This window comes from Oncorhynchus tshawytscha, linkage group LG15, assembly GCF_018296145.1.
Source record: "Oncorhynchus tshawytscha isolate Ot180627B linkage group LG15, Otsh_v2.0, whole genome shotgun sequence".
Lineage (NCBI taxonomy): Eukaryota > Metazoa > Chordata > Actinopteri > Salmoniformes > Salmonidae > Oncorhynchus > Oncorhynchus tshawytscha.
In genome coordinates this window covers 33,612,890-33,639,974 of record NC_056443.1, presented here as the reverse complement: position 1 = coordinate 33,639,974, position 27,085 = coordinate 33,612,890, and the positions used below count along the sequence as shown (strand labels likewise).

The 27,085-nt window shown below is 47.9% G+C and overlaps 1 protein-coding gene across 2 annotated transcripts in view; it reads left to right on the top strand.

The window, feature by feature from the left end:
- Positions 1-27,085, top strand: part of arap2 (ArfGAP with RhoGAP domain, ankyrin repeat and PH domain 2) — a 237,733-nt gene that overhangs the window by 32,994 nt on the left and 177,654 nt on the right. For both annotated transcript variants that reach the window (XM_042298473.1, XM_042298474.1), the window contains one exon: positions 13,977-14,097. In XM_042298473.1, coding sequence (XP_042154407.1) covers positions 13,977-14,097 — 121 coding nt within the window. The remainder of the gene's footprint in view (positions 1-13,976; positions 14,098-27,085) is intronic.

Below are 27,085 nucleotides of genomic sequence, written 5' to 3'. Positions count from 1 at the left end.
AGAACCCGATGGTCACTCTGACAGAGCTCCAGAGTTCCTCTGTGGAGATGGGAGAACCTTCCAGAAGGACAACCATCTCTGCAGCACTCCACCAATCAGGCCTTTATCGTAGAGTGGCCGGACGGAATCCACTCCTCAGTAAAAGGCAAATGACAGCCTGCTTGGAGTTTGCAAAATGTCACCTAAAGACTCTCAGACCATGAGAAACACAATTATCTGGTCTGATGAAACCAAGAAGGTTCACCTTCCAACAGGACAACGACCCTAAGCACACAGCCAAGACAACGCAGGAGTGGCTTCGGGACAAGTCTGTGAATGTCCTTGATTGGCCCAGCCAGAACCCGGACTTGAACCGATCTAACATATTTGGAGAGACCAGAAAATCGCTGTGCAGTGACTAGGTTTGCAATGATTCGGAAACTTTCCAGTAAATTTCTGGAATATTTCTGGACATTTTCCATGGGAAGTTAAGCCTGGGAATTCTGGGAATTTTGCTTCAATTAATCAAAAAAGTTTGCTTATAACAGTGAACCTTTTTTTGTGGGATACACAAGTTAATTCTAGATCTTGTGGCATATTTTGGTTAAACATATCCCCAATTCAATGGAATTGCAACCCTCTGCATGCACAGTGCATTCTTCCATCACATTTCTGGTAAATTTAGATTACAATACTGCGATGGGTGAACGTATTTTATATGACATGCATTATTTTTTGTTAAACTAGTAATAGTAGCCTACAGCAAAGTGTGTTTAAATAATTTCTAACTTAACACTTTCTGCTAGTTTGTTTTTGCTACCATGTGGGTTTTAGCTGGCTTGAGCCTACTGAGGAGTGTTAATTCACCTGTTTCACCTGGAGTTTTTTAAATCTAAATATTAATTTGTACATGGAATTGTATTTTTTATTTTTTTTTACAATTAAAAAACAAATCTTTACAGGGAAATGCCACGGGCACTATCTGATGTGTGGAGACATTTCACTGCAGCTAATGTAGAAGGAAAAGCTTTGTACATTTGCAAATACTGTGCCAAATCATATGTAAAGAATGCAACAAAGTTGCAGAATCATCTGGCCAAGTGCATAAAGTTCCCTCAGTGCTAACATTAAGCAATCTCTGACAAAAGTCCCTCTACTTCTATTCAAGGTGAAAATGATGAATCAGACACCTTATCGATAGCAACAGCTTATGGTGCTTCTGGAATCAGAAGTGTATTTGACTCAATGGAGGAATATAGTCAGAGTAATGTTGATGATTGTCTTGCTCGAGCTGTGTATGCAACTGGTTCACCTCTGATGCTCACAGGCAATGTGTATTGGAAGAGATTTTGGAATGTTCTTCGCACAGCATACACCCCTCCAACCAGACATGCTTTATCTACTCATTTGCTCGATGCAGAGTTCAACAGAGTTCAAGTGAAGGTCAAGCAAATCATAGAGAAAGCAGACTATGATGGGTTGTCGAATGTTCGTGGGCAAGGAATAATTAACTACATCATCTCCACTCCTCAGCCAGTATTCTACAAGAGAACAGACACAAGAGACAACAGACACACCGGTCTCTACATTGCAGATGAGCTGAAGGGAGTCATCAATGACCTTGAACCGCAGAAGGTATTTGCACTGGTGACAGACAATGCTGCGAACATGAAGGTTGCTTGGTCTAAAGTGGAGGAGTCCTACCCTCACATCACACCCATTGGCTGTGCTGCTCATGCATTGAATCTGCTCCTCAAGGACATCATGGCACTGAAAACAATGGATACACTACAAGAGAGCCAAGGAAATGGTTAGGTATGTGAAGGGTCATCAGGTTATAGCAGCAATCTAGTCCATCCGGGCACATTTGAGGCTTTTTGAGCCTGACAACGAGCCATCCTCAACAAGGTTGGAAAGTGACAGTGAAGATGAGGCCTCAGTCTGATGTTCAAGAGGTGGACATTGAGGAGTTCCAGGGAGAAGACATGGAAACCTGAGAGGAAGACAACCAAAGCTTTAGTTTCTAGACTATAATTTTACAGATGTATGTTGAATTTTTTGGGGGGGGAGATACGATGGATCATTGGGGATCATTCAATATTCCACAACCTTTTGTTATCCAGTGAAATCATCCCATGTCAAGAGTCAACTCATTTAATTAAAATTAAATTTGTGACATATTATTGTGATTTTTTTTTTTTCTATTGGAAGGATTTATTCATTTGTAATTATGTTTACTTATAAGATAAAAACGTTTATGTTTCTGTCTCCATACGTACATACATGATATGGTACATATATCCAATGCAAAAAACATCAATATTTTAAATGGTATACACATTAATTCCCATATATTCCCGTTAATTCCCATATATTCCCGTTAATTCCCATATATTCCCGTTAATTCCCATATATTCCCGTTAATTCCCATATATTCCCGTTAATTCCCATATATTCCCGTTAATTCCCATATATTCCTGTTAATTCCCATATATTCCCGTTAATTCCCATATATTCCCGTTAATTCCCATATATTCCCGTTAATTCCCATATATTCCCGTTAATTCCCATATATTCCCGTTAATTCCCATATATTCCCGTTAATTCCCATATATTCCTGTTAATTCCCATATATTCCCATTAATTCCCATATATTCCCGTTAATTCCCATATATTCCTGTTAATTCCCATATATTCCTGTTAATTCCCATATATTCCTGTTAATTCCCACAGAAAGTTTACACCTAAGAAAATTCCCCAAAATGTGCAACATTAGGTACAAAACCTATAGAGGGCTAGCAGTGACGCTCCACAGCCAACCTGACAGAGCTTGAGAGGATCTGCAGAGAAACTCCCCAAATACAGGTGTGCCAAGCTTGTAGCGTCATACCCAAGAAGACTCGAGGCTATAATTGCTGCCAATGGTGCTTCAACAAAGTATTGAGTAAAGGGTCTGAATACTTAATGTGGTATTTCCTTTATTATTTTTTATACATTTGGAAATATTTAAAAAAAACTGTTTTTGCTTTGTCATTATGGGGTATTGTGATGTCATTATGGTGTATTGCGATGTCATTATGGGGTATTATTGGGTGTGTAGATTGATGAGGGAAAAAACTATTTAATCAATTTTAGAATAATGCTGTAACTTAAAAGTCAAGGGGTCTGAATACATTCTGAATGCACTGTATATACTAAAGTATGTGGACACCCCTTCAAATTAATGGATTTGGCTATTTTAGCCACAGCCATTGCTGACATGTGTACAAAATCGAGCACACAGCCATGCAATCTCCATAGACAAACATTGGCATTTGAATGGCCTTACTGAAGAGCTCAGTGACTTTCAACGTAGCACCGTCATAGGATGCCACCTCTTCAACAAGTCAGTTCATCAAATTTCTGCCCTGCTGGAACTGCCCCGGTAAGTGCTGTTATTGTGAAGTAAAAACATTTAGGAGCACAGAGGCCTGACCTCAACCCATCGAACACCTTCCCAGAAGGAGAAAGCCTTCCCAGAAGAGTGGAGGCTGTTATAGCAGCAAAAAGGGACCAACTCCATACTAATGCCCATGATTTTGGAATGAGATGTTAGACAATGAGTATGTCCACATACTTTTGACCATGTAGTGTACATCCAACCCATCCGGTCTATGCCGTTCCCCTTTTCTCTACTATCATTAACATGGCACTGTAAAGAATGGGATCAAGGACAGAGTGACATTCTGTCACACTTAAATGGGTACCAGTGGCTCTTGGTGCCTGGCTGTACAGTGCAGCATATCGACGTTGGCACAGCATCTGCTGCTGAAGGGAAGAGGAGAGGAGTGCAGGAAGACTCTTTACTGCCTCCCTCGGCAGATCTCTCCCTTTCCCCCCACCCCTCTGTCTCTCCCGCTTCGTCCCTCTTCTCTCCCTCAGCCTCTCTGCCTCTCTCCCCCCCTCTCTTATCTTCATCTATCTGTATGTTCTCCTCTTCCAGCGTGAAAGGTTAGGTTACGCTTAGTGCTGCCTTGTCTGGAGCAAGGGAGGGGAAGAAGAGCTAAACCTTTAGAGTGAGCAGGGAGGACAGACCAGAGAGAGAGAGAGAGAGAGACAGACCAGAGAGAGAGAGAGAGAGAGAGAGACCAGAGAGAGAGAGAGAGAGACCAGAGAGAGAGACCAGAGAGAGAGAGAGAGAGAGAGAGACCAGAGAGAGAGACCAGAGAGAGAGAGAGAGAGACCAGAGAGAGAGAGAGAGACCAGAGAGAGAGAGACCAGAGAGAGAGAGACCAGAGAGAGAGAGAGAGACCAGAGAGAGAGAGACCAGAGAGAGAGAGAGAGAGAGAGAGAGAGACCAGAGAGAGAGAGAGAGAGAGAGAGAGAGAGAGAGAGAGAGAGAGAGAGAGACCAGAGAGAGAGAGAGACCAGAGAGAGAGAGACCAGAGAGAGAGAGAGAGACCAGAGAGAGAGAGAGAGACCAGAGAGAGAGAGAGAGACAGAGAGAGAGAGAGAGAGAGAAACCAGTGACAGACAATGGAATTTAACCTTCACGTTTTTGGGGGTTTTGACATCAGATTGTTTATGCAGTTTTGTAGCTCTTGTTTTTACTGTCATCAGCTTTTTGACTGTTATGGAGACAGAAACTATTGACTCTGAGCTCGACTATTCACAAGGTAGACAGAACCGAAGTTTAAGGCTAGTGGATAGATGAGTGAGGTTTCGATTCTCTTTCATTCTGGTGGTTTGACTGAACATTTTGTCTTTTTACCTTGTTGGATTTTGCATCTGACTTTCAATGTGTTTCTGAATTTGTGTTTGTAACTTATTGATCTTGCCATAGACCCTCATCAGAGCAGGCAACTTATAACTGAGAATGGGAGACTATCTCTCTGAATGTGTGTGTGTGTTTCTGACTGTGTGTGTTTCTGACTCTCTGTGTGTTTCTCTGTGTGTGTTTCTGACTCTGTGTGTTTCTCTGTGTGTGTTTCTGACTCTGTGTGTGTTTCTGACTCTGTGTGTGTTTCTGACTCTCTGTGTGTTTCTGACTCTCTGTGTGTTTCTCTGTGTGTGTTTCTGACTCTGTGTGTTTCTCTGTGTGTGTTTCTGACTCTCTGTGTGTTTCTGACTCTCTGTGTGTTTCTGACTCTCTGTGTGTTTCTCTGTGTGTGTTTCTGACTCTCTGTGTGTTTCTCTCTGTGTGTTTCTGACTCTCTGTGTGTTTCTCTGTGTGTGTTTCTGACTCTCTGTGTGTTTCTCTGTGTGTGTTTCTGACTCTCTGTGTGTTTCTGACTCTCTGTGTGTTTCTGACTCTCTGTGTGTTTCTGACTCTCTGTGTGTTTCTGACTCTCTGTGTGTTTCTCTGTGTGTGTTTCTGACTCTGTGTGTTTCTCTGTGTGTGTTTCTGACTCTCTGTGTGTTTCTCTGTGTGTGTTTCTGACTCTCTGTGTGTTTCTCTGTGTGTGTTTCTGACTCTCTGTGTGTTTCTCTGTGTGTGTTTCTGACTCTCTGTGTGTTTCTCTGTGTGTGTTTCTGACTCTCTGTGTGTTTCTGACTCTCTGTGTGTTTCTGACTCTCTGTGTGTTTCTGACTCTCTGTGTGTTTCTGACTCTCTGTGTGTTTCTGACTCTCTGTGTGTTTCTGACTCTCTGTGTGTTTCTGACTCTGTGTGTGTTTCTGACTCTGTGTGTGTTTCTGACTCTGTGTGTGTTTCTGACTCTGTGTGTGTTTCTGACTCTGTGTGTGTTTCTGACTCTCTGTGTGTTTCTGACTCTCTGTGTGTTTCTGACTCTCTGTGTGTTTCTGACTCTCTGTGTGTTTCTGACTCTGTGTGGTGTTTGTCGGCGCCCTCAGTGTGCATCTCCCTGGGCTAGGCCCGCACGTTTTCGACAGGCAGACAGGCAGACAGGCAGACAGGCAGACAGGCAGACAGGCAGGCAGACAGACAGACAGACAGGCAGGCAGACAGACAGACAGGCAGGCAGACAGACAGACAGACAGGCAGACAGACAGACAGGCAGGCAGACAGACAGACAGACAGGCAGACAGACAGGCAGGCAGGCAGACAGGCAGCGTTGCAGCTTTGCCCAACATCACAATCAATAATGCAAACCTTGCCTGATGCCACTCGTTAATCACTTACTAATTACAGTTCTCCCTCTTTCTCTCCCTCTCCATTTTTCCATTGCGTTTGTCGGTTTATTTATTGGGACATCGGTCGCTCGCAGCAATGTAAGTCAGTACGAGGGAGGGAGGGGAGGGAAGGAGAGAGGCGGCAACTCAGTGTTTTGTCCTCAGTATCACAGTGGGTGTTGGTTGTAGGCTTGGGTGGTAAGGGAGGGGCGTGTCAATGCCACTCTGACATTGCTTGATCTAATATTTATGTATTTCTTAATTCAATATTTTACTATTTAGATTTGTGTGTATTGTTGTGAATTGTTTTAGATACTACTGTACTGTTGGAGCTAGGAACACAAGCGTTCCACTACTCCTGCCATAACATCTGTTAAATATGTGTACGTGGCCAATACAATTGTATTTTGATTTGATTTAAGGGCGGTGTGGGGAGGGGGATAAGTAGTGTTTTTTGACTTTTTAAAGTAGGAAATTGAATGTGATGTCGCTGCCTCAGGAGCAGAGCAGGATCACAATCTGGGTGAAAGGGAGAGGTTCGCTTCAGTCTCTCTCTGCTCTGCTGTCTGTGATTGGTCGGGACTGGTCCTACCTCACACCGCTACGTTGGGGTCAGTGACCGGGTAACATGAAATTGGCACAAGGCAGGTTGGCACTCCATCAATGCCAACTTTTGTCCGAGGCTGAAGGGGAACGTTGAAGAGTGTGGGGTTAGGGACACTGTGGGGTTAGGGACACTGTGGGGCTAGGGACACTGTGGGGCTAGGGACACTGCGGTTAGGAACACTGTGCGGTTAGGGACACTGTGCGGTTAGGGACACTGGTGTTAGGGACACTGTGCGGTTAGGGACACTGTGCGGTTAGGGACACTGTGGTTAGGGACACTGTGGGGTTAGGGACACTGTGGGGTTAGGGACACTGTGGTTAGGGACACTGTTTAGGGACACTGGTGTTACACTGTGCGGTTAAGGACACTGTGGGGTTAGCGACACTGTGGGGTTAGGGACACTGTGGGGTTAGGGACACTGTGGGGTTAGGGACACTGTGGGGTTAGGGACACTGGTGTTAGGGACACTGGTGTTAGGGACACTGGGGTTAGAGACACTGTGGTTAGGGACACCGTGGGGTCAGGGACACCGTGGGGTCAGGGACACTGTGGGGTCAGGGACACTGTGGGGTTAGGGACACTGTGGGGTTAGGGACACTGTGGGGTTAGGGACACTGTGGGGTTAGGGACACTGGGGGTGTTAGGGACACTGTGGGGTTAGGGACACTGGGGGGTTAGGGACACTGTGGGGTTAGGGACACTGTGGGGTTAGGGACACTGTGGGGTTAGAGACACTGTGGTGTTAGAGACACTGTGCGGTTAGGGACACTGTGGTGTTAGGGACACTGTGGTGTTAGGGACACTGGGGTTAGGGACACTGTGGGGTTAGGGACACTGTGGGGTTAGGGACACTGTGGGGTTAGGGACACTGTGGGGTCAGGGACACTGTGGGGTTAGGGACACTGTGGTGTTAGGGACACTGTGGTGTTAGGGACACTGTGGGGTTAGGGACACTGTGGGGTTAGGGACACTGTGGTGTTAGGGACACTGTGCGGTTAGGGACACTGTGGTGTTAGGGACACTGTGGTGTTAGGGACACTGGGGTTAGGGACACTGGGGTTAGGGACACTGCGGTTAGGGACACTGGGTTAGGGACCCTGTGGGGTTAGGGACACTGTGGTGTTACGGACACTGTGGGGTTAGGGACACTGTGGGGTTAGGGACACTGTGGGGTTAGGGACACTGTGGGGTTAGGGACACTGTGGGGTTACGGACACTGTGGGGTTAGGGACACTGTGGGGTTACGGACACTGTGGGGTTAGGGACACTGGGGGGTTAGGGACACTGTGGGGTTAGGGACACTGTGGGGTTAGGGACACTGTGGGGTTAGGGACACTGTGGTGTTACGGACACTGTGGGGTTAGGGACACTGTGGGGTTAGGGACACTGTGGGGTTAGGGACACTGTGGTGTTACAGACACTGTGGGGTTAGGGACACTGTGGGGTTAGGGACACTGTGGGGTTAGGGACACTGTGGGGTTAGGGACACTGTGGGGTTAGGGACACTGTGGTGTTACGGACACTGTGGGGTTAGGGACACTGGGGTTAGGGACACTGTGGTGTTACGGACACTGTGGGGTTAGGGACACTGTGGTGTTATGGACACTGTGGGGTTAGGGACACTGTGGGGTTAGGGACACTGTGGGGTTAGGGACACTGTGGGGTTACGGACACTGTGGGGTTACGGACACTGAGGGGTTAGGGACACTGTGGTGTTACGGACACTGTAGGGTTAGGGACACTGTGGGGTTAGGGACACTGTGGGGTTAGGGACACTGTGGGGTTACGGACACTGTGGGGTTAGGGACACTGTGGGGTTATTTATGTAATTATTGCATCTGACTTTTCCCAAATATTCAGGAGTCCCACACGTTTCTGGTTGCAGGAAAGAAAGAAGAAGGAAAAACACCCTTGGAGTCTCCCAATGCATTATGGGAAACTTTTATCAACTTTACACAACTTTTCCTACTTTTACTCCTTCCATCTCTCTCATCCCCCTCTGTCATCATCACCCCCTACCTAGTTCTAAGGCTCTCCAATGTTCCCAGACTAAAGTAATCACCACCCTATGGTCTCCAGGCTGTGTGATATCATCAGTGGCGTGGGAGAGTTGAGAGAGTGGCGTTCTCAACTTCTCACTCCGCCCCCCCGAGGGTTTCCCTAGACGACGATAAGTGTCAATCACCTCCTTTCGTCAGATTTCGTCAACCTCTGACTCTCAGACATATAGGAGCCTCCAGGGGCCGAACGGGGCCCTCAACAGAACCCTTGGGGGGCGATCTTATGTCACATGTGAACCTGTCTGTCAGTTTTTGAAAGCGCTAGCCCCAAAGCTAGGATTTGGTGTGTGTGTGTCTGTGTGTCTGTGTGTGTGTGTGTGTGTGTGTGTGTGTGTGTGTGTGAGGCAAAGGAGATGAGTGATCCGTCTGGCTGTCTGTGTGTTACTGCAAAGCCCCTTAATGCAAAAATCTCTCTCTCTCTTCCTAACACCTCACTGCTCTTTATCTGAGCATTTGTTTTTTTTAACTGTTTTTAGAATATATAAATGTACATTGTATACAGTCTATTTATTAATAAATATATCAATATTCATGGTATACAGTCTATGTATTAATAAATATATCAATATTCATGGTATACAGTCTATATATTAATAAATATATCAATGTACATGGTATACAGTCTATGTATTAATAAATATATCAATATTCATGGTATACAGTCTATGTATTAATAAATATATCAATATTCATGGTATACAGTCTATTTATTAATAAATATATCAATATTCATGGTATACAGTCTATTTACTAATAAATATATCAATGTACGTTTATTTATGAAGTAGTGTTACTCCCTCTTTTTCAAAAAAGTAATTTACACCTTACATTTGTTTGTTTATTTTATATAATTAACATAATCACATTTAAGACCTAAAAGTGAAGTGTTGGCTAATGAAGTTCCAGCATCTAATTCTCTAATTGTTGTCAAGGGCATTTCCACACAGTTTCATCGTATCACCAGTTGGTGGCACTATTACTCCACTGATATGTTCCAGGGTGTTGGTTGGTTGGTCTGAAGCACCAGATTGACAATAAGTGTTTGCTATAGGAGCTTTTCTGTCCAGCCACATGCACACTCTGTCATTGAAGGCTTTCAGGTCCGTAGAGGTGTGTTAATTGCTTTCCTGAAGCATGTGACAAATTCTGACACACACACACACACACACACACACACACACACACACACACACACACACACACACACACTATGATTCACACACAGACACACACCTTAACATAAAAACATATGCACATGACAACAGTCACAACACAGTTATCCAAACAATACCCGGAAAGAAAAGTGTAGAAGGGTAAGAACAAGAAGAAGTGAGAGAACAACACAGGAAAGAGAAGAAGAAGTGAGAGAACAACACAGGAAAGAGAAGAAGAAGTGAGAGAACAACACAGGAAAGAGAAGAAGAAGTGAGAGAACAACACAGGAAAGAGAAGAAGAAGTGAGAGAACAACACAGGAAAGAGAAGAAGAAGTGAGAGAACAACACAGGAAAGAGAAGAAGAAGTGAGAGAACAACACAGGAAAGAGAAGAAGAAGTGAGAGAACAACACAGGAAAGAGAAGAAGAAGTGAGAGAACAACACAGGAAAGAGAAGAAGAAGTGAGAGAACAACACAGGAAAGAGAAGAAGAAGTGAGAGAACAACACAGGAAAGAGAAGAAGTGAGAGAACAACACAGGAAAGAGAAGAAGAAGTGAGAGAACAACACAGGAAAGAGAAGAAGAAGTGAGAGAACAACACAGGAAAGAGAAGAAGTGAGAGAACAACACAGGAAAGAGAAGAAGAAGTGAGAGAACAACACAGGAAAGAGAAGAAGAAGTGAGAGAACAACACAGGAAAGAGAAGAAGAAGTGAGAGAACAACACAGGAAAGAGAAGAAGAAGTGAGAGAACAACACAGGAAAGAGAAGAAGTGAGAGAACAACACAGGAAAGAGAAGAAGAAGTGAGAGAACAACACAGGAAAGAGAAGAAGAAGTGAGAGAACAACACAGGAAAGAGAAGAAGAAGTGAGAGAACAACACAGGAAAGAGAAGAAGAAGTGAGAGAACAACACAGGAAAGAGAAGAAGAAGTGAGAGAACAACACAGGAAAGAGAAGAAGAAGTGGAAAGAGAGAACAACACAGGAAAGAGAAGAAGGAAGTGAGAGAACAACACAGGAAAGAGAAGAAGAAGTGAGAGAACAACACAGGAAAACAGAAGAAGTGAGAGAACAACACAGGAAAGAGAAGAAGAAGTGAGAGAACAACACAGGAAAGAAGAAGAAGTGAGAGAACAACACAGGAAAGAAGAAGAAGTGAGAGAACAACACAGGAAAGAAAGAAGAAGTGAGAGAACAACACAGGAAAGAGAAGAAGAAGTGAGAGAACAACACAGGAAAGAGAAGAAGAAGTGAGAGAACAACACAGGAAAGAGAAGAAGTGAGAGAACAACACAGGAAAGAGAAGGATGAGTGAGAGAACAACACAGGAAAGAGAAGAAGTGAGAGAACAACACAGGAAAGGAAAGAGAAGGATGAGTGAGAGAACAACACAGGAAAGAGAGGAAGTGAGAGAACAACACAGGAAAGAGAAGAAGAAGTGAGAGAACAACACAGGAAAGAGAAGAAGTGAGAGAACAACACAGGAAAGAGAAGAAGTGAGAGAACAACACAGGAAAGAGAAGAAGAAGTGAGAGAACAACACAGGAAAGAGAAGAGAAGGATGAGTAGAGCAGATAGCGGAGGAAGATCGAAGCGAGGGAGCGAGAGACAGAGTAGTGCAGGAGAGATGGAGCGAGTTGTAGTGTATAAGGTGTGTCCGTTATCTTGACTGAGAGAGAGGAAGGCCTCGTTTCTTCCAAGGCATTCCTCTGGGCCTAGCTGTCAAAACACACTGTATCTGCTCACTGTTTGACCACAACTTCTGTTGATCTCTGATTCAACGGCCCCTTCCTCCCTCCATCACTCCATCATAGTATTTACAGATGACGCTGAACGTCTTCTTCCCCATGACCCCAAAAACCGTCATTATAACAATGAATTTCATCTAAACCTCATTACACCTAATGCCGCTTAGTGCTGATAATTGAGTCGTTCGTTCCCACTTGCGTTTATATTCCCATCTCCCCATACTCCATCTAAATGGAGATGGAGAGAGCGAGAGAGAGAGAGAGAGAGAGAATCGGAGCAAAAGTGAGAGACACAGAGAGGAGGGGAGAACCAGAGAGAAGTAGAGGTAAAGAGAGCCTTATTAAAAGTTCAAAGTTCACAGCCCTATGGTGACTCAGTGCTACTATACTAAAGGAGAGGTGTTCCGTGTCAGTAATTAGGCTGTTAAAATCCCACCTTCTTTTTCGTTCTGTGACCAATATTCTGGTAGGGCTGCAGGTACACTACACGGACAAAAAGTATGTGGACACCCCTTCAAATGAGTGGATTCGACTATTTCAACCACACCCGCAGCTGACAGGAGTATAAAATTGTGCACTCGGCCATGCAATCTGCTTAGACAAACGTTGGCAGTAGAATGGTCCGTACGGAAGAGCTCAGTTACTTTCAACGTGGCACCGTCACATGATGCCGCCTTCCCAACAATTCAGTTTGTCAAGTTTCTGCCCTGCTAGAGCTAGCCTGGTCAGCTGTCAGTGCTGTTATTGTGACGTGGAAATGTCTAGGAGCAACAACGGCTCAATGGTGAAGTGGTAGGCCACAAAAGCTCACTGAACGGGACTGCATCTTGGCCATGTTCTGTTATAATCTCCACCCAGCACAGCCAGAAGAGGACTGGCCACCCCACATAGCCTGGTTCCTCTCAAGGTTTCTTCCTAGGTTTTGGCCTTTCTAGGGAGTTTTTCCTAGCTACTATGCTTCTACACCGGCATTGCTTGCTGTTTGGGGTTTTAGGCTGGGTTTCTGTACAGCACTTTGAGATATCAGCTGATATAAATACATTTGATTTGATTTTGATTTGCTCACTCTTTCTCTCTGTCTCTCTTTCTCTCTCTAAAATTTGTCTAGCTCACTCTCTCCAGAAAGGAGGAGTCCCTGGCTAATTCTTTATTGGGCTGTATGTGATAGGATCCAGAAATAGGGTTGTATGTCAGGTCACTAACTAAATTTAAAAAATGTCCTGAGGGAGTGAGTGAGGATTCTGGTCACCCCTCCTACTCATTCTATCCCTTCTCCCCACACATAAACGCATGCATGCCCCCACCCACCCCCCTCCCTGCACACACACACTACAATACAATACAATACAGTTTCAGGTCAGATAATCAGATTCAGGTCAACTCTATTGGGGGGCATAGAGAGAGAGAGAGAGAGAGAGACAGAGAGTTTGAGAGAGTGAGAGAGAGAGAGAGTGAGCGTGAGAGTGTGAGAGAGTGAGAGACAGAGAGAGACAGAGAGAGAGACAGAGAGAGAGACAGAGAGAGAGACAGAGAGAGAGACGTGAGAGTGTGAGAGAGTGAGAGAGAGAGAGAGAGAGAGAGAGAGAGACAGAGAGAGAGACAGAGACAGAGACAGAGAGAGAGAGAGAGAGAGAGAGACCGACTGGTGTTTTTAGCGTTCTTGGAATGATAATTACATTATTGATATGAATAATGCAAAGTCTGGACGTCCCTCTTTATTCCGCTACAACACCCAGAAATAATGTCCTCTAATTCACTGTGTGGAGAGAACATTATGGTGACATACCGGACTTCCTGTTTCTCCACCAATAAGCTTTACAGGCTTTTTGTTGGAGATTCTAGCTTAATACAGTGGGAATGTTAGCTAGTTAGCATCAACTTCCTACTCTACAGTGAGATGGCATTTTAAAGTTTTGGATAGTTGTCTGGTTTGTCACAGTGTGTTTTTCGACTTGGTTTCTGTCCATCTAGCAATGTGACCCAATACTTTCAGTGTCGTTGTCTTGGGACACCAGCGAATGAGGGTCACAGATGCCTCCAGGGCATCATGCTCATTATTTGCCTGTTGTGCTGGTTTGGAGTGTGGGGTAATTAAATCCCTGTTCAACCAACAAACACTTCGGACCTACTAGTGTGGTTATATAAATATGGGACACTTTTGTTTTAAGGTTTCTATCAGAGAATACTATGCTGTGTGTTTGTATCATATGGGAGTGTGTGTGTGTGTGTGTGTGTGTGTGTGTGTGATGTGGGTGCACCTTAACGTCTCACTATGCTTCTTCTGAAGCCTCTTTGTCTCTGTGTCTTCCAACAGGAGATGTACTCTAAAGGCCTGATCCCGTGCAGTGTGATGAAGCAGGTGCGAGGGCAGGGGGACAACCGCTTCGAAGTGGTCACCTCCCTCAGGATCTTCGTGTTTCGGCTGGAGAGGGAAGGTAAACAGGAGCGCACCTTACCCCTCGGCCCTTACACCTCGGCCCTTACACCTCCCTCCTTACACCTCCCTCCTTACACCTCGGCCCTTACACCTCGGTCCTTACACCTCCCTCCTTACACCTTGGCCCTTACACCTCTGCCCTTACACCTCGGCCCTTACACCTCGGCCCTTACACCTCGGCCCTTACACCTCGGCCCTTACACCTCCCTCCTTACACCTCTGCCCTTACACCTCCCTCCTTACACCTCGGCCCTTACACCTCGGCCCTTACACCTCGGCCCTTACACCTCGGCCCTTACACCTCCCCTTACACCTCCCTTACACCTCAGCCCTTACACCTCCCACCTCCTCCTACACCTCGGCCCTTACATCTCCCTCCTTACACCTCGGCCCTTACACCTCGGCCCTTACACCTCCCCCTTACACCTCAGCCCTTACACCTCCCTCCCCTTACACCTCGGCCCTTACACCTCGGCCCTTACACCTCGGCCCTTACACCTCGGCCCTTACACCTCGGCCCTTACACCTCGGCCCTTACACCTCGGCCCTTACACCTCGGCCCTACACCTCGGCCCTTACACCTCGGCCCTTACACCTCGGCCCTTACACCTCGGCCCTTACACCTCGGCCCTTCACCCTTACACCTCCCTCCTTATACCTCAGCCCTTACACCTCCCTCCTTACACCTCCCTCCTTACACCTCCCTCCTTACACCTCGGCCCTTACATCTTACATCTTCCTCCCTCTATCTTCCCTCTATAGTCTCACCTAACCCGCCTCGCCCTCCCTCCCTCCCTCCCTCCGCCTGTATAGTCTCCTCTATCTTCCCTCTAAAACCTCGTCTCCCCCTATCTTCCCTCTTCTTCCCTCTATAGTCTCCTCTATAGTTTCCTCTCCTCTCCCTCTATCTATCTTCCCTCTAAAAAGTCTCCTCTATCTTCCCTCTATAGTCTCCTCTCCCTCTATCTTCCTTCTAAAAAGTCTCCTCTATCTTCCCTCTCCTTAACTCTATAGTCTCCTCTATCTTCCCTCTATAGTCTCCTCTATCTTCCCTCTATAGTCTCCTCTATCTTCCCTCTATAGTCTCCTCTTTCTTCCCTCTCCTGAACTCTATAGTCTCCTCTATCTTCCCTCTATAGTCTCCTCTATCTTCCCTCTATAGTCTCCTCTATCTTCCCTCTATAGTCTCCTCTTTCTTCCCTCTATAGTCTCCTCTTTCTTCCCTCTATAGTCTCCTCTTTCTTCCCTCTCCTGAACTCTATAGTCTCCTCTATCTTCCCTCTATAGTCTCCTCTATCTTCCCTCTATAGTCTCCTCTATCTTCCCTCTATAGTCTCCTCTTTCTTCCCTCTATAGTCTCCTCTCCTCTCCCTCTAACTTCCCTCTATAGTCTCCTCTATCTTCCCTCTATAGTCTCCTCTATCTTCCCTCTATAGTCTCTATCTTCCCTCTATAGTCTCCTCTATCTTCCCTCTATAGTCTCCTCTATCTTCCCTCTATAGTCTCCTCTAACTTCCCTCTATTGTCTCTATCTTCCCTCTATAGTCTCCTCTATCTTCCCTCTATAGTCTCATCTATCTTCCCTCTTATAGTCTCCTCTATCTTCCCTCTTATAGTCTCCTCTATCTCCCCTCTATAGTCTCCTCTCCCTCTATAGTCTCCTCTCCCTCTATAGTCTCCTCTATATTCTCCTCTCCCTCTATAGTCTCCTCTCCCTCTATAGTCTCCTCTCCCTCTATAGTTCTCCTCTATAGTCTCCTCTATAGTCTCCTCTCCCTCTATAGTCTCCTCTATTTTCCCTCTAAAATGATCTCCCCTCTCCTTCCCTCTATAGTCTCCTCTCCCTCTATATAGTCTCCTCTTCCCTCTATAGTCTCCTTTCCCTCCTTCCCACTATAGTCTCCTCTATATAGTCTCTATAGTCTTCCCTCTATAGTCTCCTCTATAGTATCCTCTCCCTCTAGTCTCCTCTCCCTCTATTTTCCCTCTAAAATGATCCTTTATCTTCCCTCTCCTTCCCTCTATAGTCTCCTCTCCCTCTATCTTCCCACTATAGTCTCCACTATCTTCCCTCTATAGTCTCCTCTCCCCTCCATCTCCTTCCCACTATAGTCTCCTCTATCTTCCCTCTATAGTCTCCTCTATCTTCCCTCTATAGTCTCCTCTATCTTCCCTCTATAGTCTCCTCTATCTTCCCTCTATAGTCTCCTCTATAGTCTCCTCTATCGCCCCCCTATAGTCTCCTCTCCCTCTATAGTCTCCTCTCCCTCTATCTTCCCTCTAGAGTCTCCTCTCCCTCTATCTTCCCTCTATAGTCTCCTCTCCCTCTATCTTCCCTCTATAGTCTCCTCTCCCTCTATCTTCCCTCTAGAGTCTCCTCTCCCTCTATCTTCCCTCTATAGTCTGCTCTAGCTTCCCTCTATCGCCCCCTCTCCCCGCCCTCTCCTTCTCTCTATCGTCTCCTCTCCTCTCCCCTCCCTCTCCTTCTCTCTATACTCTCCCTATAGAAGATAAAACATCCCCACCGGAGCTGTTTGTCAAGTGTATGCATTACAACTGTTTGGGGTTGGCTAATGGGGATCCTAAAAAATGAAATCAAATGAAAATCTCAGCCTCTTTTCAACTTTCTTTTTTTCCCTCTCATCTCGCTCTTTCACTAATCTGCCTCTTTCACTAATCTCTCTCTTTCACGAATCTCTCTCTTTCACTATTCCCTCTTTCACTAATCTCTCTCTTTCTCTCATCTCATTCTCATCTCTTCCACTTTCCCTTGCTCCCTCTACATTTATATTGCTTACTTTCTTACTTTCTCCCTGCATGCCTCTCTCGTTCCTTCTCTCTCTTCCGCCACCCCTCTCTCACCCTCTTCATTTTCAAACAGAATAGTGGAGAACTTCCTCTATGTAAACATCTCAGGCAATTAGGTTGGTTTGTGTCTGTTCTAATGAGGGGAAACGGAGACGTTTTCACTCCTAACCTACCCCCCCCAGCGGAGACTGGCATGGTTTGATGTTGAGCAGTGGAGACTGACTGGGTTTGGGGAAAGTCACAGACAGAGAGACAGACAGAGAGACAGACAGAAAGAGACACAGGGAGAGACAGACATACAGACACACAGAGAGACAGGCAGACATACAGACACACAGAAAACAAGGAAGTTGGAAAGAGAAGGCCAGAAACAAAGATACAGTCAGACATGCAGAGGGAGAGAGAGGAGATGGAGAGCAGATGAATAATTTAAGGACAAAGAGGGAGAGAGTGCTCCGCTAGCTGTTATCGCTGGACTGCAGGGGTACAGTACTGTTTCCTCCATATGTACCTCAGCTGGAGAAAGAGTGGGAGATAAAGAGGGAGGGAGAGAAAGAGGGAGGGAGAGAAAGAGGGGGAGAGAGAAAGAGGGGGAAAGAGAAAGAGGGAGGGAGAGAAAGAGGGAGGGAGAGAAAGAGGGGGATAGAAAGAAGGGGGAGAGAAAGATGGGGATAGAAAGAGGGAGGGAGAGAAAGATGGGGATAGAAAGAGGGAGGGAGAGAAAGAGGGGAATAGAAAGAGGGAGGGAGAGAAAGAGGGGGATAGAAAGAGGGAGGGAGAGAAAGAGGGGGATAGAAAGAGGGAGGGAGAGAAAGAGGGGGATAGAAAGAGGGAGGGAGAGGAGGGAGGGAGAGAAAGAGGGGGGAGAGAAAGAGGGGGATAGAAAGAGGGAGGGAGAGAAAGAGGGGGGGAGAGAAAGAGGCCGCCCAAAGACACAGAAGAGACACGTACTGGCAGGCGTATAAATAACTCACCAGGAGGCAGGAGAGGGAACCGCACATGGTCAGAGTGGTTGGCTCATACAAACTGTCGGCCAGCTGATGCACACCGACACGGAGGGGGTTTGTGGAAGTCAAGTGTGGGAGAGAGTTAGTTGTGCATTCTGTGTTCCTGCGTAGATATTTCTGCAGCATGGCGCATATAGAGAACAGAGAGGACAGTTAGACCACAACCTCACCCAACATCATCCCACCACAGCCTCTTCACATTGTGGACAGCTCCTCTCCTCTCCACCTCCCGCTCTTCACATGTACAGAGAAGACAGAAAACAAACTGCCACAGAGAGCAACAGCATCCTTGATGAGAGAGAGAGATCTTATAAGAGAGGCGAGGTACAGTCCAGAGGTGAACAGGGTGGAGTGGTACAGTCCAGAGGTTAACAGGGTGGAGTGGTACAGTCCAGAGGTTAACAGGGTGGAGTGGTACAGTCCAGAGGTTAACAGGGTGGAGTGGTACAGTCCAGAGGTTAACAGGGTGGAGTGGTACAGTCCAGAGGTTAACAGGATGGAGTGGTACAGTCCAGAGGTTAACAGGGTGGAGTGGTACAGTCCAGAGGTTAACAGGATGTAGTGGTACAGTCCAGAGGTTAACAGGGTGGAGTGGTACAGTCCAGAGGTTAACAGGATGGAGTGGTACAGTCCAGAGGTTAACAGGATGTAGTGGTACAGTCCAGAGGTTAACAGGGTGGAGTGGTACAGTCCAGAGGTTAACAGGATGGAGTGGTACAGTCCAGAGGTTAACAGGGTGGAGTGGTACAGTCCAGAGGTTAAGAGGGTGGAGTGGTACAGTCCAGAGGTTAACAGGGTGGAGTGGTACAGTCCAGAGGTTAACAGGATGGAGTGGTACAGTCCAGAGGTTAACAGGGTGGAGTGGTACAGTCCAGAGGTTAACAGGATGGAGTGGTACAGTCCAGAGGTTAACAGGATGGAGTGGTACAGTCCAGAGGTTAACAGGATGGAGTGGTACAGTCCAGAGGTTAACAGGATGGAGTGGTACAGTCCAGAGGTTAACAGGGTGGAGTGGTACAGTCCAGAGGTTAACAGGGTGGAGTGGTACAGTCCAGAGGTTAACAGGGTGGAGTGGTACAGTCCAGAGGTTAACAGGATGGAGTGGTACAGTCCAGAGGTTAACAGGATGGAGTGGTACAGTCCAGAGGTTAACAGGGTGGAGTGGTACAGTCAGAGGTTAACAGGATGGAGTGGTACAGTCCAGAGGTTAACAGGGTGGAGTGGTACAGTCCAGAGGTTAACAGGGTGGAGTGGTACAGTCCAGAGGTTAACAGGGTGGAGTGGTACAGTCCAGAGGTTAACAGGGTGGAGTGGTACAGTCCAGAGGTGAACAGGGTGGAGTGGTACAGTCCAGAGGTTAACAGGGTGGAGTGGTACAGTCCAGAGGTTAACAGGGTGGAGTGGTACAGTCCAGAGGTTAACAGGATGGAGTGGTACAGTCCAGAGGTTAACAGGGTGGAGTGGTACAGTCCAGAGGTTAACAGGGTGGAGTGGTACAGTCCAGAGGTTAACAGGGTGGAGTGGTACAGTCCAGAGGTTAACAGGGTGGAGTGGTACAGTCCAGAGGTTAACAGGGTGGAGTGGTACAGTCCAGAGGTTAACAGGGTGGAGTGGTACAGTCCAGAGGTTAACAGGGTGGAGTGGTACAGTCCAGAAGTTAACAGGATGGAGTGGTACAGTCCAGAGGTTAACAGGATGGAGTGGTACAGTCCAGAGGTTAACAGGATGGAGTGGTACAGTCCAGAGGTTAACAGGGTGGAGTGGTACAGTCCAGAGGTTAACAGGGTGGAGTGGTACAGTCCAGAGGTTAACAGGGTGGAGTGGTACAGTCCAGAGGTTAACAGGGTGGAGTGGTACAGTCCAGAGGTTAACAGGGTGGAGTGGTACAGTCCAGAGGTTAACAGGGTGGAGTGGTACAGTCCAGAGGTGAACAGGGTGGAGTGGTACAGTCCAGAGGTTAACAGGGTGGAGTGGTACAGTCCAGAGGTGAACAGGATGTAGTGGTACAGTCCAGAGGTTAACAGGGTGGAGTGGTACAGTCCAGAGGTTAACAGGGTGGAGTGGTACAGTCCAGAGGTTAACAGGATGGAGTGGTACAGTCCAGAGGTTAACAGGATGGAGTGGTACAGTCAGAGGTTAAGAGGGTGGAGTGGTACAGTCCAGAGGTTAACAGGATGGAGTGGTACAGTCCAGAGGTTAACAGGGTGGAGTGGTACAGTCCAGAGGTTAACAGGGTGGAGTGGTACAGTCCAGAGGTTAACAGGGTGGAGTGGTACAGTCCAGAGGTTAACAGGGTGGAGTGGTACAGTCCAGAGGTTAACAGGATGGAGTGGTACAGTCCAGAGGTTAACAGGATGTAGTGGTACAGTCCAGAGGTGAACAGGGTGGAGTGGTACAGTCCAGAGGTTAACAGGGTGGAGTGGTACAGTCCAGAGGTGAACAGGATGTAGTGGTACAGTCCAGAGGTTAACAGGATGGAGTGGTACAGTCAGAGGTTAACAGGGTGGAGTGGTACAGTCCAGAGGTTAACAGGATGGAGTGGTACAGTCCAGAGGTTAACAGGATGGAGTGGTACAGTCCAGAGGTTAAGAGGGTGGAGTGGTACAGTCCAGAGGTTAACAGGATGGAGTGGTACAGTCCAGAGGTTAACAGGGTGGAGTGGTACAGTCCAGAGGTTAACAGGATGGAGTGGTACAGTCCAGAGGTTAACAGGGTGGAGTGGTACAGTCCAGAGGTTAACAGGGTGGAGTGGTACAGTCCAGAGGTTAACAGGGTGGAGTGGTACAGTCCAGAGGTTAACAGGGTGGAGTGGTACAGTCCAGAGGTTAACAGGGTGGAGTGGTACAGTCCAGAGGTTAACAGGGTGGAGTGGTACAGTCCAGAGGTGAACAGGGTGGAGTGGTACAGTCCAGAGGTTAACAGGGTGGAGTGGTACAGTCCAGAGGTTAACAGGGTGGAGTGGTACAGTCCAGAGGTTAACAGGGTGGAGTGGTTCAGTCCAGAGGTTAACAGGATGGAGTGGTACAGTCCAGAGGTTAACAGGATGGAGTGGTACAGTCCAGAGGTTAAGAGGGTGGAGTGGTACAGTCCAGAGGTTAACAGGGTGGAGTGGTACAGTCCAGAGGTGAACAGGGTGGAGTGGTACAGTCCAGAGGTTAACAGGATGGAGTGGTACAGTCCAGAGGTTAACAGGATGGAGTGGTACAGTCCAGAGGTTAAGAGGTTGGAGTGGTACAGTCCAGAGGTGAACAGGATGTAGTGGTACAGTCCAGAGGTTAACAGGATGGAGTGGTACAGTCCAGAGGTTAACAGGGTGGAGTGGTACAGTCCAGAGGTTAACAGGATGGAGTGGTACAGTCCAGAGGTTAACAGGATGGAGTGGTACAGTCCAGAGGTTAACAGGATGGAGTGGTACAGTCCAGAGGTTAAGAGGGTGGAGTGGTACAGTCCAGAGGTGAACAGGATGTAGTGGCACAGTCCAGAGGTTAACAGGATGGAGTGGTACAGTCCAGAGGTTAACAGGATGGAGTGGTACAGTCCAGAGGTTAACAGGGTGGAGTGGTACAGTCCAGAGGTTAACAGGATGGAGTGGTACAGTCCAGAGGTTAACAGGATGGAGTGGTACAGTCCAGAGGTTAACAGGATGGAGTGGTACAGTCCAGAGGTTAAGAGGGTGGAGTGGTACAGTCCAGAGGTTAACAGGGTGGAGTGGTACAGTCCAGAGGTTAACAGGATGGAGTGGTACAGTTCAGAGGTTAACAGGGTGGAGTGGTACAGTCCAGAGGTTAACAGGGTGGAGTGGTACAGTCCAGAGGTGAACAGGATGGAGTGGTACAGTCCAGAGGTTAACAGGGTGGAGTGGTACAGTCCAGAGGTTAACAGGATGGAGTGGTACAGTCCAGAGGTTAAGAGGGTGGAGTGGTACAGTCCAGAGGTGAACAGGATGTAGTGGTACAGTCAGAGGTGAACAGGATGGAGTGGTACAGTCCAGAGGTTAACAGGGTGGAGTGGTACAGTCCAGAGGTTAACAGGATGGAGTGGTACAGTCCAGAGGTTAAGAGGGTGGAGTGGTACAGTCCAGAGGTGAACAGGAGGGAGTGGTACAGTCCAGAGGTTAACAGGGTGGAGTGGTACAGTCCAGAGGTTAACAGGGTGGAGTGGTACAGTCCAGAGGTTAACAGGATGGAGTGGTACAGTCCAGAGGTTAACAGGATGGAGTGGTACAGTCCAGAGGTTAACAGGATGGAGTGGTACAGTCCAGAGGTTAAGAGGGTGGAGTGGTACAGTCCAGAGGTGAACAGGAGGGAGTGGTACAGTCCAGAGGTTAACAGGATGGAGTGGTACAGTCCAGAGGTTAACAGGATGGAGTGGTACAGTCCAGAGGTTAACAGGGAGGAGTGTGTGATCTTGAAGCTTCGGAACAGAGAGTTCCCGAAGCTGGTTTCCTGCGCACATGGACAGACAAGAGCAGACATCTGTGCCACGTTCAGTTGTTAAACGTATCAATACGTTCTACCCTAACCCTTCCTACTACTCTTCATCTCCAACTTTCCACCTGATCCTGTCCCTGTCGTCTCTCTTCTACCTGATCCTGTCTCTCTTCTACCTGACCCTGTCCCTGTTGTCTCTCTTCTTCCTGATCCTGTCTCTCTTCTACCTGACCCTGTCCCTGTCGTCTCTCTTCTTCCTGATCCTGTCTCTCTTCTACCTGACCCTGTCCCTGTTGTCTCTCTTCTTCCTGATCCTGTCTCTCTTCTACCTGACCCTGTCCCTGTTGTCTCTCTTCTTCCTGATCCTGTCTCTCTTCTACCTGACCCTGTCCCTGTTGTCTCTCTTCTTCCTGATCCTGTCTCTCTTCTACCTGACCCTGTCCCTGTTGTCTCTCTTTTTCCTGATCCTGTCTCTCTTCTACCTGACCCTGTCCCTGTTGTCTCTCTTCTTCCTGATCCTGTCTCTCTTCTACCTGACCCTGTCCCTGTTGTCTCTCTTCTTCCTGATCCTGTCTCTCTTCTACCTGACCCTGTCCCTGTCGTCTCTCTTCTACCTGATCCTGTCTCTCTTCTACCTGACCCTGTCCCTGTTGTCTCTCTTCTTCCTGATCCTGTCTCTCTTCTACCTGACCCTGTCCCTGTCGTCTCTCTTCTACCTGATCCTGTCTCTCTTCTACCTGACCCTGTCCCTGTTGTCTCTCTTCTTCCTGATCCTGTCTCTCTTCTACCTGACCCTGTCCCTGTTGTCTCTTCTTCCTGATCCTGTCTCTCTTCTACCTGACCCTGTCCCTGTCGTCTCTCTTCTACCTGATCCTGTCCCTGTCATCTCTCTTCTACCTGAACCTGTCCCTGTCGTCTCTCTTCCACCTGAACCTGTCCCTGCCATCTCTCTTCCACCTGATCCTGTACCTGTCTTCTCTCTTCTACCTGATCCTGTCTTTGTCATCTCTCTTCTACCTGATCCTGTCCCTGTCATCTCTCTTCTACCTGATCCTGTCCCTGTCGTCTCTCTTCTACCTGATCCTGTCATCCCTCTTCTACCTGATCCTGTCCCTGTCATCCCTCTTCTACCTGATCCTGTCCCTGTCATCGCTCTTCTACCTGATCCTGTCATCGCTCTTCTACCTGATCCTGTCGTCTCTCTTCTACCTGATCCTGACCCTGTTGTCTCTCTTCTACCTGCTCATGTCTCTCTTCTACCTGATCCTGTCCCTGTTGTCTCTCTTCTACCTGATCCTGTCCCTGTCGTCCCTCTTCTACCTGATTCTGTCCCTGTCGTTCTTCTTCTACCTGATCCTGTCCCTGTCGTCCCTCTTCTACCTGATCCTGTCCCTGTCGTCCCTCTTCTACCTGATCCTGTCCCTGTCGTCCCTCTTCTACCTGATCCTGTCCCTGTCGTCCCTCTTCTACCTTATCCTGTCCCTGTCGTCCCTCTTCTACCTGACCCTGTCCCTGTTGTCTCTCTTCTTCCTGATCCTGTCTCTCTTCTACCTGACCCTGTCCCTGTTGTCTCTCTTCTTCCTGATCCTGTCTCTCTTCTACCTGACCCTGTCCCTGTCGTCTCTCTTCTTCCTGATCCTGTCTCTCTTCTACCTGACCCTGTCCCTGTCGTCTCTCTTGTTCCTGATCCTGTCCCTGTTGTCTCTCTTCTACCTGATCCTGTCCCTGTCGTCTCTCTTTTAACTGATCCTGTCCCTGTCGTCTCTCTTCTACCTGAACCTGTCCCTGTCGTCTCTCTTCCACCTGAACCTGTCCCTGTCGTCTCTCTTCAAATCAAATTTATTTATATAGCCCTTCGTACATCAGCTGATATCTCAAAGTGCTGTACAGAAACCCAGCCTAAAACCCCAAACAGCAAGCAATGCAGGTGTAGAAGCACGGTGGCTAGGAAAAACTCCCTAGAAAGGCCAAAACCTAGGAAGAAACCTAGAGAGGAACCAGGCTATGTGGGGTGGCCAGTCCTCTTCTGGCTGTGCCGGGTGGAGATTATAACAGAACATGGCCAAGATGTTCAAATGTTCATAAATGACCAGCATGGTCGAATAATAATAAGGCAGAACAGTTGAAACTGGAGCAGCAGCACAGTCAGGTGGAAGTTGAAACTGGAGCAGCAGCATGGCCAGGTGGACTGGGGACAGCAAGGAGTCATCATGTCAGGTAGTCCTGGGGCATGGTCCTCTCTTCTACCTGATCCTGTCCCTGTCGTCTCCCTTCCACCTGATCCTGTCCCTGTCGTCTCTCTTCCACCTGATCCTGTCCCTGTCGTCTCTCTTCCACCTGATCCTGTCCCTGTCGTCTCTCTTCCACCTGATCCTGTCCCTGTCGTCTCTCTTCTACCTGATCCTATCATCCCTCTTCTACCTGATCCTGTCCCTGTCATCTCTCTTCTACCTGATCCTGTCATCGCTCTTCTACCTGATCCTGTCGTCTCTCTTCTACCTGATCCTGTCCCTGTCGTCCCGCTTCTACCTGATCCTGTCCCTGTCATCCCTCTTCTACCTGATCCTGTCCCTGTCGTCCCTCTTCTACCTGATCCTGTCGTCTCTCTTCTACCTGATCCTGTCCCTGTTGTCTCTCTTCTACCTGCTCATGTCTCTGTCGTCCCTCTTCTACCTGATCCTGTCCCTGTCGTCCCTCTTCTACCTGATCCTGTCCCTGTCGTCCCTCTTCTACCTGATCCTGTCCCTGTCGTCCCTCTTCTACCTGATCCTGTCCCTGTTGTCTCTCCCTTTATCCATCCCCCTGTTGTCTCTCTCCCCCTGTCCCTCTCTCCATCCTTTCATCTCTCCCTCATCCCCCTCTATATTCCTCTCTCTCTTCTCTCCTCCCTCACCTCTTTCTATCTCTCCCTCCCTCTCTACATCCCTCCCTCTCTACATCTCTCCCCCTCCTCCCTTTCCTTCGCTCATCCCCTCTTCTCTTCCCCTCTCCCTCTCTCTCTCTCCCTCCCTCTGTCTCCCTCTTTCATCCCCCTCCCTTGGAGTGATGAGGCAGGGCAGATAGAGGAGAGGACGGAAGGAAGGTCCTAAATAAATGAACAGGAAAATAAGAGTGTTTCCCAGACAGACAGGTAATAGGACTACAAAATCAGGGAGGAACAGTACAGACTGGTGATGTGAAGAGCTGTGAATTATTAAAGGCTTTATGGTTTATTAATCCAGGCTCTTTGTGAATTAATAAGGTAGCGAATGGTTTGGCCGAGCCAGGTTGGGCTGGGGTTGTGTAGATGGGTTGGGTGTTGGCTGGGCAGGATGGGGTCAGGAGGTTTGAGCTGGGTGTTGGCTGTTCAGGAAGGGGTCAGGACGTTATAGCTGGGTGTTGGGCTGGGCAGGAAGGGGTCAGGAGGTTTGAGCTGGGTGGTGGGCTGGGCAGGAAGTGGTCAGGAGGTTTGAGCTGGGTGGTGGGCTGGGCAGGAAGTGGTCAGGAGGTTTGAGCTGGGTGGTGGGCTGGGCAGGAAGTGGTCAGGAGGTTTGAGCTGGGTAGTGGGCTGGGCAGGAAGTGGTCAGGAGGTTTGAGCTGGGTGGTGGGCTGGGCAGGAAGTGGTCAGGAGGTTTGAGCTGGGTGGTGGGCTGGGCAGGAAGTGGTCAGGAGGTTTGAGCTGGGTGGTGGGCTGGGCAGGAAGTGGTCAGGAGGTTTGAGCTGGGTAGTGGGCTGGGCAGGAAGTGGTCAGGAGGTTTGAGCTGGGTGGTGGGCTGGCCCTTGCACACAACTACTAGTTAGGTATGAACACTCCCAGACGATCAGACTGATTTCAAAAGGAGGCTCAGGTAAATTTCCATGAAATAAACACACACACAGTGGTTTATTAGACATGCTGTGATGATTTAAAAAATACAATTAAAATGTCCACATGCGGGCTTTAAAGGTCTTTGAGTTAGTTAGTTTGGCTGCACAGGGGGTCTGTTTTGTGAGTTGGTAGTGTTTTCTGAAGAACCACAACAGAAACGGTGCTGGTAGGAACTATGGAAATTTGTCTCAGCTGTTGTCTCAGCACCCCAAGTGATGTACTGTTTCTTAGGTTCTTCGTTTTGAATAAAGTTAATAGCCCTTTCTCTCCCTCCTCTCTTTTTTCTCTCGTTCCTCTCTTTCCTCCTCTCTTCTGTCCCTCGTTTGCTCTCTATCAGAGCATTTGCCAGGTGTTGTGGACATGCACAAGCCTAGGTGTGTGAGTGTGTAGTTCTCCCAAAGCCCCTTTAAATATGCCACAAGAGAGGCAGAGAGAGAGGCAGAGAGAGAGAAAGAGAGAGAGAAAGAGAGGCAGAGAGAGAGAGGCAGAGAGAGAGAGAGAGAGGCAGAGAGAGAGAGAGAGAGGCAGAGAGAGGACAGAGAGAGAGGCAGAGAGAGAGAGGCAGAGAGAGAGAGAGAAAGAGAGAGAGAGAGAGGCAGAGAGAGAGGGCAAAGAGAGAGAAGAGAGAGAGGCAGAGAGAGAGAGGCAGAGAGAGAGAGAGGCAGAGAGAGAGAGGCAGAGAGAGAGAGAGAGAGAGAGAGACAGAGAGAGAGACAGAGAGAGAGGCAGAGAGAGAGAGAGAGGCAGAGAGAGAGGCAGAGAGAGAGAGGCAGAGAGAGAGAGAGAGAGAAAGAGAGAGAGCAGAGAGAGAGGCAGAGAGAGAGGCAGAGAGAGAGAGGCAGAGAGAGAGAGAGAGAGAGAGAGGAGGCAGAGAGAGAGAGCAGAGAGAGGAAG